General features: G+C 41.7%; 1 protein-coding gene across 2 annotated transcripts in view; it reads left to right on the forward strand.

Annotated features, from left to right (window-relative positions):
- Positions 1 to 16,963, forward strand: part of LOC306995585 (hemicentin-1) — a 35,264-nt gene that overhangs the window by 12,825 nt on the left and 5,476 nt on the right. For both annotated transcript variants that reach the window (XM_079607340.1, XM_079607341.1), the window contains exons 7-17: positions 1,499 to 1,593; positions 1,693 to 1,879; positions 2,001 to 2,098; positions 2,979 to 3,132; positions 3,216 to 3,334; positions 11,782 to 11,973; positions 12,056 to 12,169; positions 13,966 to 14,488; positions 14,786 to 14,946; positions 15,089 to 15,158; positions 15,732 to 15,930. In XM_079607340.1, the coding sequence (XP_079463466.1) occupies positions 1,499 to 1,593; positions 1,693 to 1,879; positions 2,001 to 2,098; positions 2,979 to 3,132; positions 3,216 to 3,334; positions 11,782 to 11,973; positions 12,056 to 12,169; positions 13,966 to 14,488; positions 14,786 to 14,946; positions 15,089 to 15,158; positions 15,732 to 15,930 (1,912 nt within the window). The remainder of the gene's footprint in view (positions 1 to 1,498; positions 1,594 to 1,692; positions 1,880 to 2,000; positions 2,099 to 2,978; positions 3,133 to 3,215; positions 3,335 to 11,781; positions 11,974 to 12,055; positions 12,170 to 13,965; positions 14,489 to 14,785; positions 14,947 to 15,088; positions 15,159 to 15,731; positions 15,931 to 16,963) is intronic.

Genomic DNA, 16,963 nt, shown 5'->3' on the forward strand with positions numbered 1-16,963 from the left:
GTTTTAATAAAACACAGTTCAATGAAATATATGATCATTAATCAATAAATCATTAAAGAGATGGTTCGGAGTAATTTCAACCTAGGGTCCTTTGCACCTTGACCTCGAGCCAAACAACCCCCCCCAGAAGCTTTTTCCCCCTTGGTCGAACATTATTAAAGTTAGAGCTTATTTAGAGATATCAGCCGAATGGCTTAGTGCAGGCGCTAATGGATCCAAGGTTGTATCTTGTAAATTACCTGTAGGTGCCAGGTTTGGGTTGATGTCTTTTATTATAATAATGCCTGGAATGGTATCAAACTTCTACAGTAGTACAAATAGGTTCTGTACTCATAAAACAAGGCATTGGAAAGTGTGTAAGTACATCAGGAGTTTATTTAAATAACACTTGCCTGATGGCTTATGCTACCACTAACTTGGACGTCGAGGTCACTTCCGTAATTTGGGAAAAGCCAGCAAAAGTCTCGTGCAATCACCCGGTGTTGCTGAAAATGTTTTTTTTGGTATATTCAAAAAAAAAGTAATATTTTTTTCTAGTGTTGACAACTTAGTGTTAACTAATAATTGTTGCAAACTGGTACTACCAACAAAATATTAGTGCATTCCTGGAACTGGGCGTCGTTACACTACATCCTTATGTATCGCTTTCTGCCAGGACTTTTAGAGGCATTTCCCAAATCACGGAAGTTACCTCGACGTCCGGGTTAGCGGTAGCATAAGCCATCAGGCAAGTGTTATTTAAATAAAGTCCTGATGTACTTACAAACTTTCCAATGCCTCCTTTTATGAGTACAGAACCTATTTGTACTACTGTAGAAGTTTGATACCATTCCGGGCATTGTTAGTGGGGTAATTTACAAGATACAACCTTGGATCCATTAGCGCCTGCACTAAGCCATTCGGCTGATATCTCTAAATAAGCTCTAACTTTAATAATGTTCGACAATAATAATGTTTGGCTCGAGGTCAAGGTGCAAAGGACCCTAGGTTGAAATTACTCCGAACCATCCCTTTAATATATGCCTATGAATATTTATAAAATACCCTTTGTTGTTAAAATTGGCAATAAATGGAAGTTAGTCTTTTCTTCCCTATTGTGACATATCCGAGTAAAATGGCTTCTCAAACAAGATTTTTTTTTTTTTTTTGTCCATGGAGAATTGATTGGACCATTTGATCGTTGTTGTTTGTTGATTGTTGATCGTCGATCAAGATCGATATCGTTGATCTCATGTGAGTGGCAGGTTGCCACGCCCTCACGCCAATAAACACATCATCAGAGAAGAGATGTTGCTGCAAGAGGAAGAGGAAGTTATTTTGATTAAAAATGATCAGGCGACATACATTAAAAACAATAATGATGTGCATGGACAAATAATTTTGCCTATGAAAAATACTGCAATATTCCAAAAAAAATAAGAATGGTCAATTTTGATTTCATGGTGAATTTAAATACTTATAACAGAAGGCATTACAGGTGTGAAAACCTTCTTTCTAGGAGAGTTTTGTCAGAAGATGAGGGGCTGTATTTCTGTGAAGCTCGCAATGAGAAGGAAAAAGTGAAATCCCAACCAGCCTACCTCTTACCTGCAGGTACTTCCTTTCGGATGAGTCTACATTTGTTCCAGGTGGTACAGTAGCTGCTCGCACCTGTCCTCTATTTAGCATACCTTTTCATCCTTTCTCACGCAGTTATGGATTGGACCTTTATGCTTGAACCTGCCAACCTAACAGTGAGGAAGGGTGAATCTGCGACTCTTTCCTGTAGGCCTCCTCACAGCAGACCTCAAGCACAAGTGTCCTGGTTTAAGAACAATAGACTCCTCCACCCAGGACTGCATTATACTGCTGATCCTAATGGAGACCTGCTTTTCCACAGGTGTGTTGTGTAGATTTGCAAATGGAAAATCTGTAAATTGAATCGTGTAATGAGTTAAAACAGTAAAAATTTAAAATATATATCTTTATTCTCTTTTTAACTGTAAGTATCTGTGTTTCAGTGTACAGGAGACAGACAGTGGATTGTATTTCTGCAGAGCATCTAATTCCCTTCTCAAAAGGGCTCTCACCTCGAAAAAAATCTTCCTGGATGTTCATGGTAAGGAGTTATTTGACTTTGTGGAAGTATCTAGGTGAAAGTAACTAAAGAGGTATTATCCGAGAAAAGTTTAGCCTGAACTATGAAATCATAAACATTTCACTGCACATATAAACCAGGAAGTGCTTTTATGTCTACTGAAACCCATCAGGCCCAGACAGAATCTGCAGAATGCTTTTAGTACGTTTTAATACTTTATAATACTTTTTAAATTTGGTAAATGGAGCTGAGTACTAAACTCTTCTTGATACCTGAAAGAATAGTAAATTTAGCCAGAATATTTAATAAAGAAACATGCAAAGGCTAAGTGTGCATTTTATAAATAATGGACTATTAAATTATGTATAAATCACAGATACCATGTGTGTCTGAAAGAAGATATTATGATACATGTAGCATTGTTATACCTGCCAAATAAATATGATATTGATATGATACTTTTGACTATTTTTGTATGTATTATATATATAAAAAAATATATATATATTATATATATATAATGTGTTTAGGCATTTTAAGTATATGATGATTCCTAATCAAATTTATTCAATTCAAATTTAAGTAAACCTTTATTTATATGGCAAATTTTAAAAACAGTGTTTACAAAGTGCTTTACAGAAGAGAAATACATGTGTATTCACAGAAAAATAAATAAATAAATACATTCACATTATAGAAATAAGATAATAAAACGAAATTCAACAATAAAATAAATCAAGCAAACCAGGAGTTTCAGGACATTTCTATCATAATGTCCTCAAACACCTGTAGTTCTATCATGAACCACAGGGGTGTTTCCCTAACCCATAAAACCTTGGATAGTCATTTGTGAATTTTCATTATTATATTCTTTTCTGTGGTCTATCTGGCCTTATTTCAGAACCTCCATCCGTGACTATCTGGCCAACGGTGATAACGTCTCCTGTAGGAGCTGAACTGACGATTCACTGCCAAGTGTTAGGACACCCTGCTCCTTCAATCAAGTGGTCAAAGCTAGGCCAGTCTGTCCAAACTGGAGGCAAAATTATCATGGGGTAAGTTTTGCAGGAAGAGTTTATTTATTATAATTGTGGTTCTTGTTTACCGGGTGGTGCTTGTGAATTCATTTTGTTCCCAGGTTAAGAAACACAACTCTCTACATTTCATCAGCGAGAAAGCATGATGAAGGACATTACACATGCACAGCCTCCAACACACTGGGTCACGATGAGAAAACCATGACTCTTCGAGTTGCTGGTAAATCTTCTTTGCCAAAAAAGTACCATGATAGTACTAACATGTTTTTGGGCATGTTTGATGGTATTCTTTGAGATAAGGGGATGTGAAAACAAATTATTATTAAGGTAACAATTTTGTACTATGGTATTATCAACTAATACGTCACTGTATTATAGTACGACCTTAATTCTTTTTTTAGGGTGTTTGTGATATCTTTACTTCAACAGAATGACAACTGGGCCAAATTACAAACAGTTGCCTTTGCGCCCTTGAAAGGGCACTTCGCGAAGGGGATGCCATTTGTAGGGGCGTTCCAAATAAAAGTGAACACCTAAATCCCTTCATAAAGGGCTCTTCCACAAGTGCGTTAATGAAGTGTATGCGATGGTCACTTCAATGAATGTAATTTCATCGTTTATGGTCATGTGACCCAGGGTGGCGAATCCTCGCTATTCATTTTAAAGCTACATGAGTTTAATGTATGACCTGAGAGGTCGAGTTAATGTATAAACAGAATCGAAAAGTTTGTGATATTTTACACACGCCATACATTTCCTATGAAGTTTAAATAGGTTTCATAGGTAATAAATGAGTTTAACAGTGGGTAGGTTAGTGTTGACTGTTTACAGTGTCCAAACAAAAGACGGCAAGTTTTAAAGTTGAGAGCAGAGACTGTTACTGAGTTTTAAGTTTACACTAATTCGGGTTGTTTCGAACCCCTGCAGACAGTCGGTCAGAACTGTGTAATGACATCAATTGTAATGAATTCACTCTGCAGACTCCAAATATCTTTGAAATGGTTTACTGATGATAATTTTGAATATAACAGGTGTGGTTCTGAAACAAAATACAGATATAAACTTAAATGAGTGATTTACATAATGTACATCATTTATAAGTGATAGGATTATAAGGCAATGCTCTTTACAAATATGAATAACCATACATTTGAGCTGTTAATACCAGTGCTAGGAAAACAATAAGCAGCTATTCTATGCAAGCCCACAAGATGGCGCCCTTAGCACATTTATGGTGACTGAACACATTCAAACCAATAATAGCATGTACTCATAAATCACAATGATCTAACACATCGTCATATTCTACTGTAAATTGCGGGTATTACTTGCAGTAGCTATTATGGAAATTGAGGAAAAGATAACAGAACGGCAGTACTATTTACATAATGCCGATTACACATTCCTATGGCGCAATGGCGTTAGATACATCCGAATCGCGGCCGGAACGATCGGCATAATTCTGAGGAAAAAAACAACAACAAACAACAAAATACACTTACTTTCTATTCACGCACACTATATGACATCAGTAATATTCAGATGCTGCCAACAAACGTGCGATAAAGTTGAGTCATCTCGGAAAGGCTCACGTTCATTGTATCTTCTCGGTGCATCTGCTTTTCCTCCTTGCCACGTGATCGGTGATGACGTTGAAGAGTGCGATTGGTCAAGTAACAGAGGAGCCTTTTGAACAATGCTTGAATTCGCACATATTACAAAAGGGTTTACCCAATAGTAGGTTACTCCTAATCAAGTAGGGCTGGAAGTTTGATAAGACGAGATACCGGTCGAGTGTACAGTTTTTTCTTAACCTCTACAGTGGCTGACCTCACCCTGGAGTCCACTCCTGGGAACACTTCTGTGATTTTTCCCACTGGCCACAACGCCCGAGGCAGTTGAGGGTCAACAATCATCACTACTTCGTCTACTTGCAAATTCTCTTTATTTAACCTCCATTTCTGGCGAGCTTGGAGACTAGGCAAGTAATAGTTGATGAAATGTCTCCAAAAATGATCAGCCAGCAGTTGACTGTGTCGCCAACGGCGACGACTCAGCGCCTCTGACTCCTGATAAACCACCTGTGGCAAAGAGGCATCTCTGCGTCCGATGAGAAAGCAGTTGGGAGTTATCGGGTCGATATCAGATATATCCGAGGAGGTGTAGCCAAGAGGTTTTGAATTCAAGATCCCTTCAATTTCAGTTAAGACTGTTCTCAAGACCTCTTCTGTCACAGTCTGCGCCCCTATGGTAACCCGTAGAGCTGTTTTAATAGATCGGATCTCCCTCTCCCAGCATCCACCAAAGTGAGGTGCTCCTGGTGGATTGAACACAAACTTGATCTGTTGGGCAGCCAAGTGACGTTGAAGCTCACTGTGCAAGGCAGCAAAGGATTCTTTCAGCTCACGTTCTCCGCCCTTGAAGTTAGTGCCTTGGTCACTTAACAATTCATATGGTTTTCCACGTCGAGAGATGAATCTTCTCAAGGCCATCAGGAATGAGTCGGAATCTATACTGGCTAGGTGATCTATGTACACTGCCCTGGTTGTCATGCACTTGAATAAGATGCCCCATCTCTTCTCATTTCGACGTCCAATCTTGATTGTGTAAGGACCAAAGCAATCCATGCCAGTTGAGAAGAAGGCAGGTTTAAAGAGCTGTTGTCTTGCAAGTGGCAAGTCAGCCATACGGGGGACTTCTGGTTGTCCCTTCCATCTTCGACACTCTACGCAGTGACGCTGGTGGCGCCGAACTGCTTCACGTCCTCGCAATACCCAGTAGGTCCTCCTTATCTCTGCGAACACTCGTTCTGGTCCAGGGTGGTGCAGCCTCTCATCATAATCTTTGATAATGAGTCTGGTCACAGGATGTTGAGGGGCTAGGAGGATAGGATGAATTAAATCCAGATCTGTCTCACTGCGACGTCTCAGGCGCCCACCCACACGAATGAGTCCAGTGGTAGGATCAAACTCAGGAGAAAGAGGAGCAAGCCTACTCGTACCTGTTACCGGTTTCCCTGACTTCAATTGGGCCATCTCAGCAGTGAAAGAGTCTGTCTGAGTTTGACGAAGCACTAATAGCTCTACCTCTCTCCGTGTATCAGCGCATGAGATCTTTGCCGCCCCGTGAAGCTGCTGACCGCATGCCTCAAGGAACTCAGTTAGCGTGTCATATTGCAATGGATTCGGCATGGGTATCACTGTAGTTGATCCACAGAAAGCAGACTGCCTTAGCTCGTTACTTTGCTCCTCAGTTGGCAAGAAGGGTTGCTTGGGCCAATTTGCCAGTGGCAGTTTGAGAAAGGAAGGCCCTTGAATCCACTGGCTTCCTTCAACAAGGTCACAGAGGTGTTTGCCTCGTGTTATGTCGTCTGCAGGATTGTCTTCTGATCGTATGTGTTGCCATGTTGCAGCTGCTGTGAGTTCTTGTATTTCCGCCACCCGTGTCCCCACAAACACTTTGTAACGACAAGAGCTTGACAACAGCCAGGTAAGCACAGTCATGGAATCCGACCAGAGTGTTAAGGAAAAGATGGGGATAGTGAGTTCAGTGACAAGAACCTTGGAGAGCTGAGCACCACTGAGAGCTGCACATAACTCTAGGCGTGGGATGGACTGCTGCTTTCGGGGTGCTACACGTGACCTAGCTGCTACGAATACAACTTCAACTTGGCCTTCTTGGTTCTCTGTTCGCATATAGGCTACAGCCCCATAAGCCTTCTCCGAAGCATCACAGAACACATGTATATCACGCCTGCTAGAAGGGAGGTCCATTTTTGAACTGGAATAGCACCTCGGCAGCGAAATCTTCTCCAAATCAATCAACTCTTCCTCCCACAATCTCCATAACCTGAGCAGATCCTCTGGCAGCTGCGGGTCATCCCAGTCACGCTTTTTATCCCATAAGCGTTGCACCAGTATTTTCGCTCTAGTGGTATATGGGATAATATATCCAAGAGGATCATATTGGCTAGCTAAAACCCGATAGATGCTGCGCATAGTTACTTTAGAGCAGTTCACAATCCGATGTTTGTAGTGCAAGGTGTCAGACTGGCACTGCCAGTGAAGGCCAAGTGTGGATTCAGGGGTAACTTGCTGACCTTGACTAAGCCAAAGCTCACAGCTGTTAGATCTTGATTCAGGTGGCAAGTGAGCGATCACAGACGGGCAATTGCTGGCCCACTGCCGTAATTCAAAGCCTCCCTCAGCTAGGAGGGAACAGAGCTGATCGACAAGTTCTTTAGCAGCATCTTCGGTGGTGAGACTGTACAGGCAATTGTCGACATAAAATGACTTTTCGATAACTTCCCTCACCTGGTCACCTGGTTGACTGTGGTCTAGCACATGTTTCTGCAGGGCAAATGTGGCACAACATGGGCTACATGTAGTGCCAAAGGGAAGCACCCGCCACTGGTAAACATCTGGTGCCTGCTCTACTGCCATGTCTCTCCACAGAAACCGAAGTAATGATTTGTCGTCAGGGAGCAGCCTCACCTGATGAAACATCCCTCGGATGTCGCTACTTATGGCTGTGGAGCGTTCCCTGAAGCGAAGTAACACAGCTAGCAGGGTAGGACTCAAAGTGGGACCTGGAAGGAGCAGCTCGTTCAAATTTTGACCCTGGTACCGGAATGAGCAGTTGTAAACGACACGATTTTTGCCGTTATGCTGGACCATGTGGTGGGGAATGTACCATGATTCTTGAGTACCATCTACTTCACATGGTCGCAGTTTCTCTACATAGCCAGCATCCTTAAGCCTTTTAACCTCGGTTTTGTAAGCCTGGGCTTGTTCAGGGAACTTTATTAGCTTCCGCTCAATGTTCCTTAGCTGCGGCAGTACAGCTTCTTTAGGCATATGCAAAGTTGGCATGTTTTGGACTCGAAGGAGCGGCGTAGCATACCGCATGACTCCATCCACATTAACTCTTACTGTTCTCTCTTGAAGGAGTTTGATGGCCTCCTGATCAAACTTTGATCGCATCACTAATTTCTCACTCTGATAAGGGATTACATCCATCTGCCATAGCTTTTCTACTTGAGCAAACAGCTCAGAATTGGGTGAGATAGCAGTAAAGAGGCACTGATGAGAGTTGAGCCCCCGTTTGACTTCGTGTGTAGGTCCTTGAAGGGTCCAGCCTAACTGAGTTCTGACGGCAGCAGGTCCACCTGGTGGGCCTAGTAGGACAGGCTCAATGGGGGTGACTAGATGCGGGCAGTCTGAGCCAATTAACAGTACAGGCTGTACTCTGTCTAGTTCCTGCAGCGGCAATCCCGCTAAATGTCGGTACCGCTTTTGCAGAGATGCAACAGGGTAAGTTTGCTCCGCAAGACCAAGCCTTTCGGCGGTGAAGGCACCTTGAATAGGGAATTTTTTGTGTCGATTGGTGACTGGAGACACAGTGAATGAGACTGCCGCCCCATGCAGAACCTGTTGGTCTTGCCTCACTGTTCGTAGTATAAGGTCCTCAGGCTGTCCCTTAAGATCTAACTGCTGTGCTGCTGTGTGGAGCAGTATGGTCCTCTCAGACCCATCGTCTAACACAGCATACGCCTCAATTGATTTGTCACCATTGGTGATAACAACTTTGCTCACCTTGAGGAGAACTTTGCGGCTGTAGACCGGGCGATCTACATACAGGATGTCGTTGGTGGTGTTAACCAAGCAGGAGCTTTCTTTTGTGTCTTTCTCCGTTGTATCCGCCACAGACCATTCATTTACGTCATGCAGTATGAATAGATGCTTCCTATTGCATGTCTTACAGGGGGTTTTCAAGTTGCATTTTGAGGCATGATGACTACGTCCGCAGCACCAGCACCGATTGTTCTTACGAATCCAGCTTTCCTTTTGTTCCTTAGATAGGTCTTTGAAATTGGCACATCCATTTAGAAAGTGATTAACACTGTCACAGTAGGGGCAATATGCTTGTGACCTTCCTTTAAATCTGGCGAATTTAGATGATCCCTCTGGGGCAGGAGCCCGAGTTTCACTCCTACTCATAGGTTTCTCTGTGCCCAGCAGTATAGAGGTTGGTCTCCTAGTAGATCTTGGGTCATGGCGGCCCTCTCTTTTCTTACTGCTGAATTCTAGTGGGAGACTTGTCATCCTGGAGCCCTCATCTTGAACTTGTAGCTCATACTCCAACCAGTTAGAGAAATCAATGAGAGTAGGTATGGTTACCCGTAATGGGTGTATGTATCTCTTGAAACTTGTTCTCAACTCGTGAGGGAGTTTACATTGAAGCCTTGACACATGTGACCCACAGTCCAATTCAACCGTCCCCTCAGGCCCCAGTTGTTCTAACATGCTCACCAGTGAACGCACACGGAGTGCGAACAGCTTAAAAGCCTTTACATCTCCAGTTCTGATGTTTGGGCCGTCCATGACTTGAGCGATGTTCTGTAGAACCAGCTTGTGCGGCTGCCCATACATCTTGATAAGGGCTTGCAAAGTATCTGTATATGGGCGTGCGGAGTTGCCATACGAATCCGCCACTAGCAGCGCTTCCTCTAACTGCAAATGATCTGTGAGGATCTGATATTTGAACCGTTCGGTAGCGTCCACAGGAAGGAGGTTCTCTAGTGCCATGCGCAACCTTGAAAACTCTCTGGGATCCGATGTCGTCAATGTGGGTATAGAAGGCTTGGGTCCCCTGTATGTCTTCTCTTTGAAACATGGCGCTGCAGTCTGTTGTATGTGTTCAGATAGCTGTGTAGGATATGACTCACTGACACCCATTTGAGGATGATAGTTGTCTCTAGAAGCCTTTTCATCATAGTGCCTGGGTTCAGCATACTGGTTTGGATGAGCATATGAATGCGTACCGCTACTCTGAGTAGGCGTACGGTAGATTGAGGTTACTTGAGGCTGGTTAACTTGTACGGGTGAAAGAGTGCAGTCCATCACCTGCTCAGTTATCTGTCTGATCTGTGCAGAGGGATACTCATGGGAATCTCTGACGTGCGTGGTGAGGACTGGCTGGCCGCGGCTTGTCTGTGGCACATGGAAACGGGGAGCTGGCGATGGGGGCACTGGTTTGCATGAGGTGGCCACATTTGTGGCTAGCTGCTGAATCTCATGTTTCATGATGGCATTCTCTGCTTTCAGCCCCTGTAATGCAGATAAAATCTCTGGCAGGTGTTGAATGCAACTACGAAGCTCATCGTTCTCTCTTTGCATCTCCTTCCATGTAGGCGGTCGGTTCTGCAGCTCCTCATTTTCTCTGTGTGAATCTCCCAGTTTATCTTGCCATTCATCTTGTATCACCAGGTCACTAAAGTGTGAATGTTGACTTATTGGGGTAGAGACTCGAGACTCACATTCTGCAGACAGTGACGCAAGTTCAGCATCATCTTCATCTTCTATGGAATATGCAGGTTGCAGGGATCTTTTCTCAGATCCAGGTCTTTGTACTTGGAAGTCTGCCAAGTATGCTGGTGGCTTTACGTGTCGTCTGGGACGGACAACAGGAGGCTCTGGACGGAATGTCATTCTTCTGCAGTAATTCGAATCCGGCTCGAAGGACCATTTGTTACTGAGTTTTAAGTTTACACTAATTCGGGTTGTTTCGAACCCCTGCAGACAGTCGGTCAGAACTGTGTAATGACATCAATTGTAATGAATTCACTCTGCAGACTCCAAATATCTTTGAAATGGTTTACTGATGATAATTTCGAATATAACAGGTGTGGTTCTGAAACAAAATACAGATATAAACTTAAATGAGTGATTTACATAATGTACATCATTTATAAGTGATAGGATTATAAGGCAATGCTCTTTACAAATATGAATAACCATACATTTGAGCTGTTAATACCAGTGCTAGGAAAACAATAAGCAGCTATTCTATGCAAGCCCACAAGATGGCGCCCTTAGCACATTTATGGTGACTGAACACATTCAAACCAATAATAGCATGTACTCATAAATCACAATGATCTAACACATCGTCATATTCTACTGTAAATTGCGGGTATTACTTGCAGTAGCTATTATGGAAATTGAGGAAAAGATAACAGAACGGCAGTACTATTTACATAATGCCGATTACACATTCCTATGGCGCAATGGCGTTAGATACATCCGAATCGCGGCCGGAACGATCGGCATAATTCTGAGGAAAAAAACAACAACAAACAACAAAATACACTTACTTTCTATTCACGCACACTATATGACATCAGTAATATTCAGATGCTGCCAACAAACGTGCGATAAAGTTGAGTCATCTCGGAAAGGCTCACGTTCATTGTATCTTCTCGGTGCATCTGCTTTTCCTCCTTGCCACGTGATCGGTGATGACGTTGAAGAGTGCGATTGGTCAAGTAACAGAGGAGCCTTTTGAACAGAGACGGAACACACACACATATAAAAAGCATATTTTAGAAACTTCATTATAAAATGTTTATTTATTTGCAACAATTATATTAACAGCAATAATAAATTCCTCTTGTAAGAATAGCTGATGGACACCGTAACATTCCAGGAAATTACATTGCTTTCATGGTTCCCTTTACCAAGTGCTTTCCAAACGGCTGCATTATGACACGCAAGTGCCCTGCTCCCTCCAAAGTCTCCTCTTCAAGTGCTTCGGAGTGAGAAGGGCATAAGGAGGCTCACTTCCGATTGGAATTCACTGCTGATCTAACTTTGCATTTCTTTTCAGTGAAACCAGTCATTGTTTCCTTCGTTGCATCACTCACTGTCTCAGAGGGATCTCCTGTTAGTCTCCCTTGTCGAGCCGTGGGAGATTTTCCTGTCAAATACACTTGGATTAGAACCGCTTTAATACGAAATTCGCCACGACTGTCTGCTCCAAAGTCTCCTGTCTCACTCCCACAACAGATACACATTGATGGTTTGTTACATACGGAACAGACTGTGGTTTAATACGATGCAGGTTTTCCCTTGTTTTTAAAACGTAACATTTCATTTTACAGATAATGGGACATTAGTCATCTCAAACATTCACCGGTCGGATGCAGGGGAGTACCACTGCACTGCAGAAAACAGAGTTGGTCAGGATGTGAGAAGTGTCATTATAACTGTAACAGGTGGGTGAAATGCATGAGAACTAAATGTTCTCATGCCTCCAGTTAATACATCGGTTTCCTGTTTGCATCTCAGTTTGATCTAATCATTCTAATGCTCTAACTTAAAGCTGACTCTGATGTCCCACATTATAAAGAAGCACCGAGTAAAATGATTATAACCACTGTGAGTAATGCAGTGTGCAGAGTCATTCTGGTATACCATCTGTGACATTAGCCTCATGACGTGTAACTGTGACTGTGATTGTTTTGTGAGTACTTTGGCATTTTCATCAACATTCTCCACCATTTTCAATGGTTAAGTGCATTTAAAAGATTTAATAATGCCTGGCAACAAATGCATAACAATTATGGGTCTGAATTTGTTTGTTTCTCTAACCTTCCAGGTTCGTGAACAAGAACTATTTACTAATTCCTTTCTCCATGGTTCAAAGATTCTGAACAATACAGAGATAAAGGAATCCCTTCAGCGGACAACTGAAGTTTATACAAAGATATCTTGTAAGGATATTAACATACCTTAGAGCAGGGATTCTCAACTCTGGCCATCAAGGTCCACTTTCTTGCACAGTTTGGCTCCAACCCTAATCAAACACACCTGAACAAAAGAATCATGGTCTAATCAGGTCGTACTAGAAAGATGGAGCAAAGCCACTCGAAGGCAAACCTGCAAAACCAGCAACAACAACAAAAACGTAACACTCTGGGTGCTTCTTCAATTCTTATTTGTGCATCCTCGCTTCCTTTCCTCGTGTCTCTGCTCCACCCCCTGTAGGATGCGAGAGAATTGGAATTTACATTGGAATACTTGATCACTCAAGCGTCACTTCACAGCATCATCAGCAGCGCTCTAAGGATCTGCCCTTATGTTGTTGAAGTTTGGTTATTTAAGAAATTCATAATAAATAGTAATAAAGCAAGATAACCTGTTGAAATATGTGAGATGTGTGGTTTATTTAAACTGCAAAGGTCAAGTATAAATTCAAATAATTGTGACAGATGTGAAGGGGGAGGAGAATTTATACGTGTGTCAGGTTTAGTTGATAAAACACTTCGGCAAAGGATAAATCTGTGCATCCTTGCTTATAACTCCTCTGGAAGCTTCCTCATTCCTCGCGGTGCAATTAGAGAATTGAGATGTCCTTCAAGATGGCTGAGCTCGATCGGTTCCGGGTCATAGGACGGAGGAGCGAGGAAACCGGGAGGGATATTGAGAAGCCCCCCCAAGATACGCAGAGAAGGCGACCAGAGGCCTTTTTTTCATGGATGTCAATGGAAGAGAGGCTTCACTACGCTGAAATGGCTGAATAAACTGCTTTTGTGGGAAAACGGCTTATTTAATGAATCTACAGCCCATCAGCTAATCTTTAACAAGTTTGCTCTTAAACATTATTTTTTGGATTGATTTACAACGGAAAAAAAATGCTGTTTTAAAAGAGAAATCACAGACAATTGTGTGACAGGTAGCTTTAGGGCACTTCTCATTCATTTCTATGGTATTAACAAACAGTGATTGACTGTCGTACAACTCTGAACAAAATTCAATGACGTCAAGGCTGTACTGTGATTGGTTATCTAGGCGCATGTGATTCAAGTTGGCCGTTACACTTTTTCCAATGGTAGACCATTTCTGGCTAGAGGCTGGTGAGTTTGATGAGGGTTGGAGCTAAACTCTACAGGAAAGTGGATCTCGAAGGCCAGAGTTGAGAATCTCTGGCATAGAGGAATTTTATCTGTTTGTTTGTTTGGTGTGTTGGGTTGTTTTTTTCTCATTCTTATATTCTTTGTGTTTGGTGCAGTGGTAAATGCTTTTGTGGAGGACTCACCAACATACTTGAATCTTGAATCTACCCAAGACACTACAGAATTTATTTCACTGAAGCCAATAGGCATTAGCATAGGAAGCAATGAGAACATTAAAGAACCCATACAAACACAAAATCCAACTGCTGTGCCCGTCAAACCTTCACCATCTTCCCAACTCAAAGAGACTTTTATGCAGGATACACATCCACATATTCAACCAACGGACCAGGTCACTAAACCACCATCAATGAATCCAAACACAAACAGCCCCTCGCCTGCAGACTCATATTCTCAGATTAAAAACATTCAGAGCTTTTCCCAGACTCCAGGCTTACCTTTAATGGATCTGGACAACTTCACTTCCTCAGCCCCTGTGGAACAGCATCAAAATAAGAGTCAAAGCATTAAGCAGTCTGGAGGTACGAAGTCATCGGTGACAAATGACACAGAACTAGTCGAATCACTCAAGAAAAACACCTCACAGGCCCCTATGAGGACCACTGACAATAATAACAGGTTGGTTATCAAATGAGCTTCCTCATTAATCAGCTTTTCAACCCACATCTCCCCATTTTTTTTTTTTTTACCATTTTCTTGGTTTTAAATCAGTGATGAACATAAATATATTTGTGACTGCTTCCGCAGTACTTCATCGTTATCAAGAGAAAGTGTGGTATGAGAGATTTTGATGGTATTTTAGTTCCTTTTTTTGGCATTCTTCCTGAAAATGTGCTGAAGCATGCTGAGATGTTTTTGTTTCATGCTTTGTTTGATTTGTGATTTTTAGATAATATATGACCCTCTTTTCTTCAGAGAAAAGGAGAAATCTCAGACTTGGTTGCCTGTGATTGAGAAACATGACATTCCCATTGTGGTGGGAGTAGGTGTTTCCTTGGCATTCATTTTCATTGCCATGGCCTTTTATTCCCTGGTTCAGACCAATGATCCTGCAGCTATACCTACAGGGAGAGCAGGTGAGACTTTAATATAATAAAAATAAACCTTGATACTTATTATACTCGCATAGACCTGTGATGAGTTCATAAATTAGATTTTTAAATGCATAAAACATGTAATGTAATTTCAAAAAATGTAATAATAATTTTTTCCTCATAGCTCTGAGGTGTATGGGTGGGCCTTGCAGACATGGGGAACGTCTTGCGATGGAAAGGACATATGATAACAAGTTAGTTTTGTTGAGAGCATTTGTTAATTGTATAATGTCCCTGTCAATGTTGCATTAAAGGGTTAGTTCACCTAAAAATTAAAATTCTTTCATCATTTACTCATCCTCATGTAGTTCCAAACCCGTAAGACTTTCATTCATCTTCAGAACACAAATGAAGATCTTTTTAATGAGATCTGAGAGCTTTCTTTCCCTCATTGACAGCCTACGCAACTACCACTTTCAACCCCCAGAAAGGTAGTAAAGACATCATAAAAGTAATCTAGGTGATCTACAGAAAGTGGTTTTACTTACATTTTATGAAGCGACGTGAGTGCTTTGCGCAAAAACAATTAATTTACCACTTTATTTTCAAAACATTAATCTCCAATGAGCGTTCATGAGAGAACTACAACACATGCATGTTGTGTTGTCACGAGAGCAGACGTTGCATGATTAAAATCTTAATTTGCGCTAAGAAGATGAACAAATGTCTTACGGGTTTGGAACGACATGAGGGTGAGTAATTTCCCTGAACTATCCCTTTAATTGAATAGTATTTTTTGTAACATTTTTAATGACGACACATTTCAGAGCATTTGAGGATGATAATTTGGTGGCTGTTATTGAACAAAGCCCCAACATATCCGAGACAAGAGCGCTCCCAACAGAAAGCAGCCCATCCACCATGATGATGGAGCCACCATCAGATGATGTGCAAGAGGGTGTCCATTCCACCCAGGACCTGCCAGTTATTGTGGAGACTCACCCGGAGCCTAGAGAGGAGGACCAGGTCAGTACAAAGTAGGGATGTGGCAGTGAGGACATTTTCCCACCTGTAAATTGATGTGTGATAACACTGGGGTTGGGGGTGATGTTGGAGTTTTTCTCTCTTTTCCACCTCGTTATTAAATTGCTTATGAATGGCCGAACGCATTTCACTTTCCCTTTCCCTTTCGAATTAGCGGCAATTGCTTGAACGGTGGGTATCGTTATTATTCTCAATGAAAAACACAACAACAAAACAGTAGAATGACAAACTCGCTTATAATAAACATAGATTGTTTATTAACTAAACATATAAGACGGCTTTATTAACAAAACGAATAGGCACGGCATACACCATGCTCTAGGCCTAATATAAAATAACACATAACTTACTCAAAGTTTAAATAAAAAACTGAAAATCAGCAAAACCAAATCTTCCGCAATCGTCTTGTCAGTCAGCTCACCTCACTCTTCTTGTCAGTCAACTCGCCTCACTTTCGTCATGTGACAAATTAAATCTGAGTCTGTTCTCCAACTGAACTAAATGTTTTTTATTACTATAAAAAATCAAAACGACAGGTGGGGGGCGGTGCCACAGTGAGCATGTGATGTTACTGGTGTGTGGCTGAACACTATGTAACACTGGTAACACAGACTATTGCAGCAAGCCTAGTACAAAGCCATTTACCGTTCTTTTGTGGTGCTTTTCACCAGTTTAACAAAACAAAACAAAAAATTCAAACATTTAAAGCAGAATATTTTGATACCTGATATTGAATATATGCACTAGTGTTAAAAAGTTTGAGGTCAGTTGTTTCTTTAATGTTTTTGAAAGAAGTCTATATTATGCTCACCAGGCTGCATTTATTTATTGAATGAAAAATAGACGTTGCGTCCAAAATCGAACACTTTCCTACTATATAGTATGTGAAAAACAGTAGGCGAAAAGTACCCGGATGACCTACTACTACCGCCAAGATTCTGAAATGCACATTCAATGGATGCATTACTATCCCATGAGGCCACAGGTTTTATGAATGGAGGTGAAGCGATGCAAA

The sequence above is a fragment of the Phoxinus phoxinus genome, assembly GCF_949152265.1.
Source record: "Phoxinus phoxinus genome assembly, chromosome: 3".
NCBI lineage: Eukaryota > Metazoa > Chordata > Actinopteri > Cypriniformes > Leuciscidae > Phoxinus > Phoxinus phoxinus.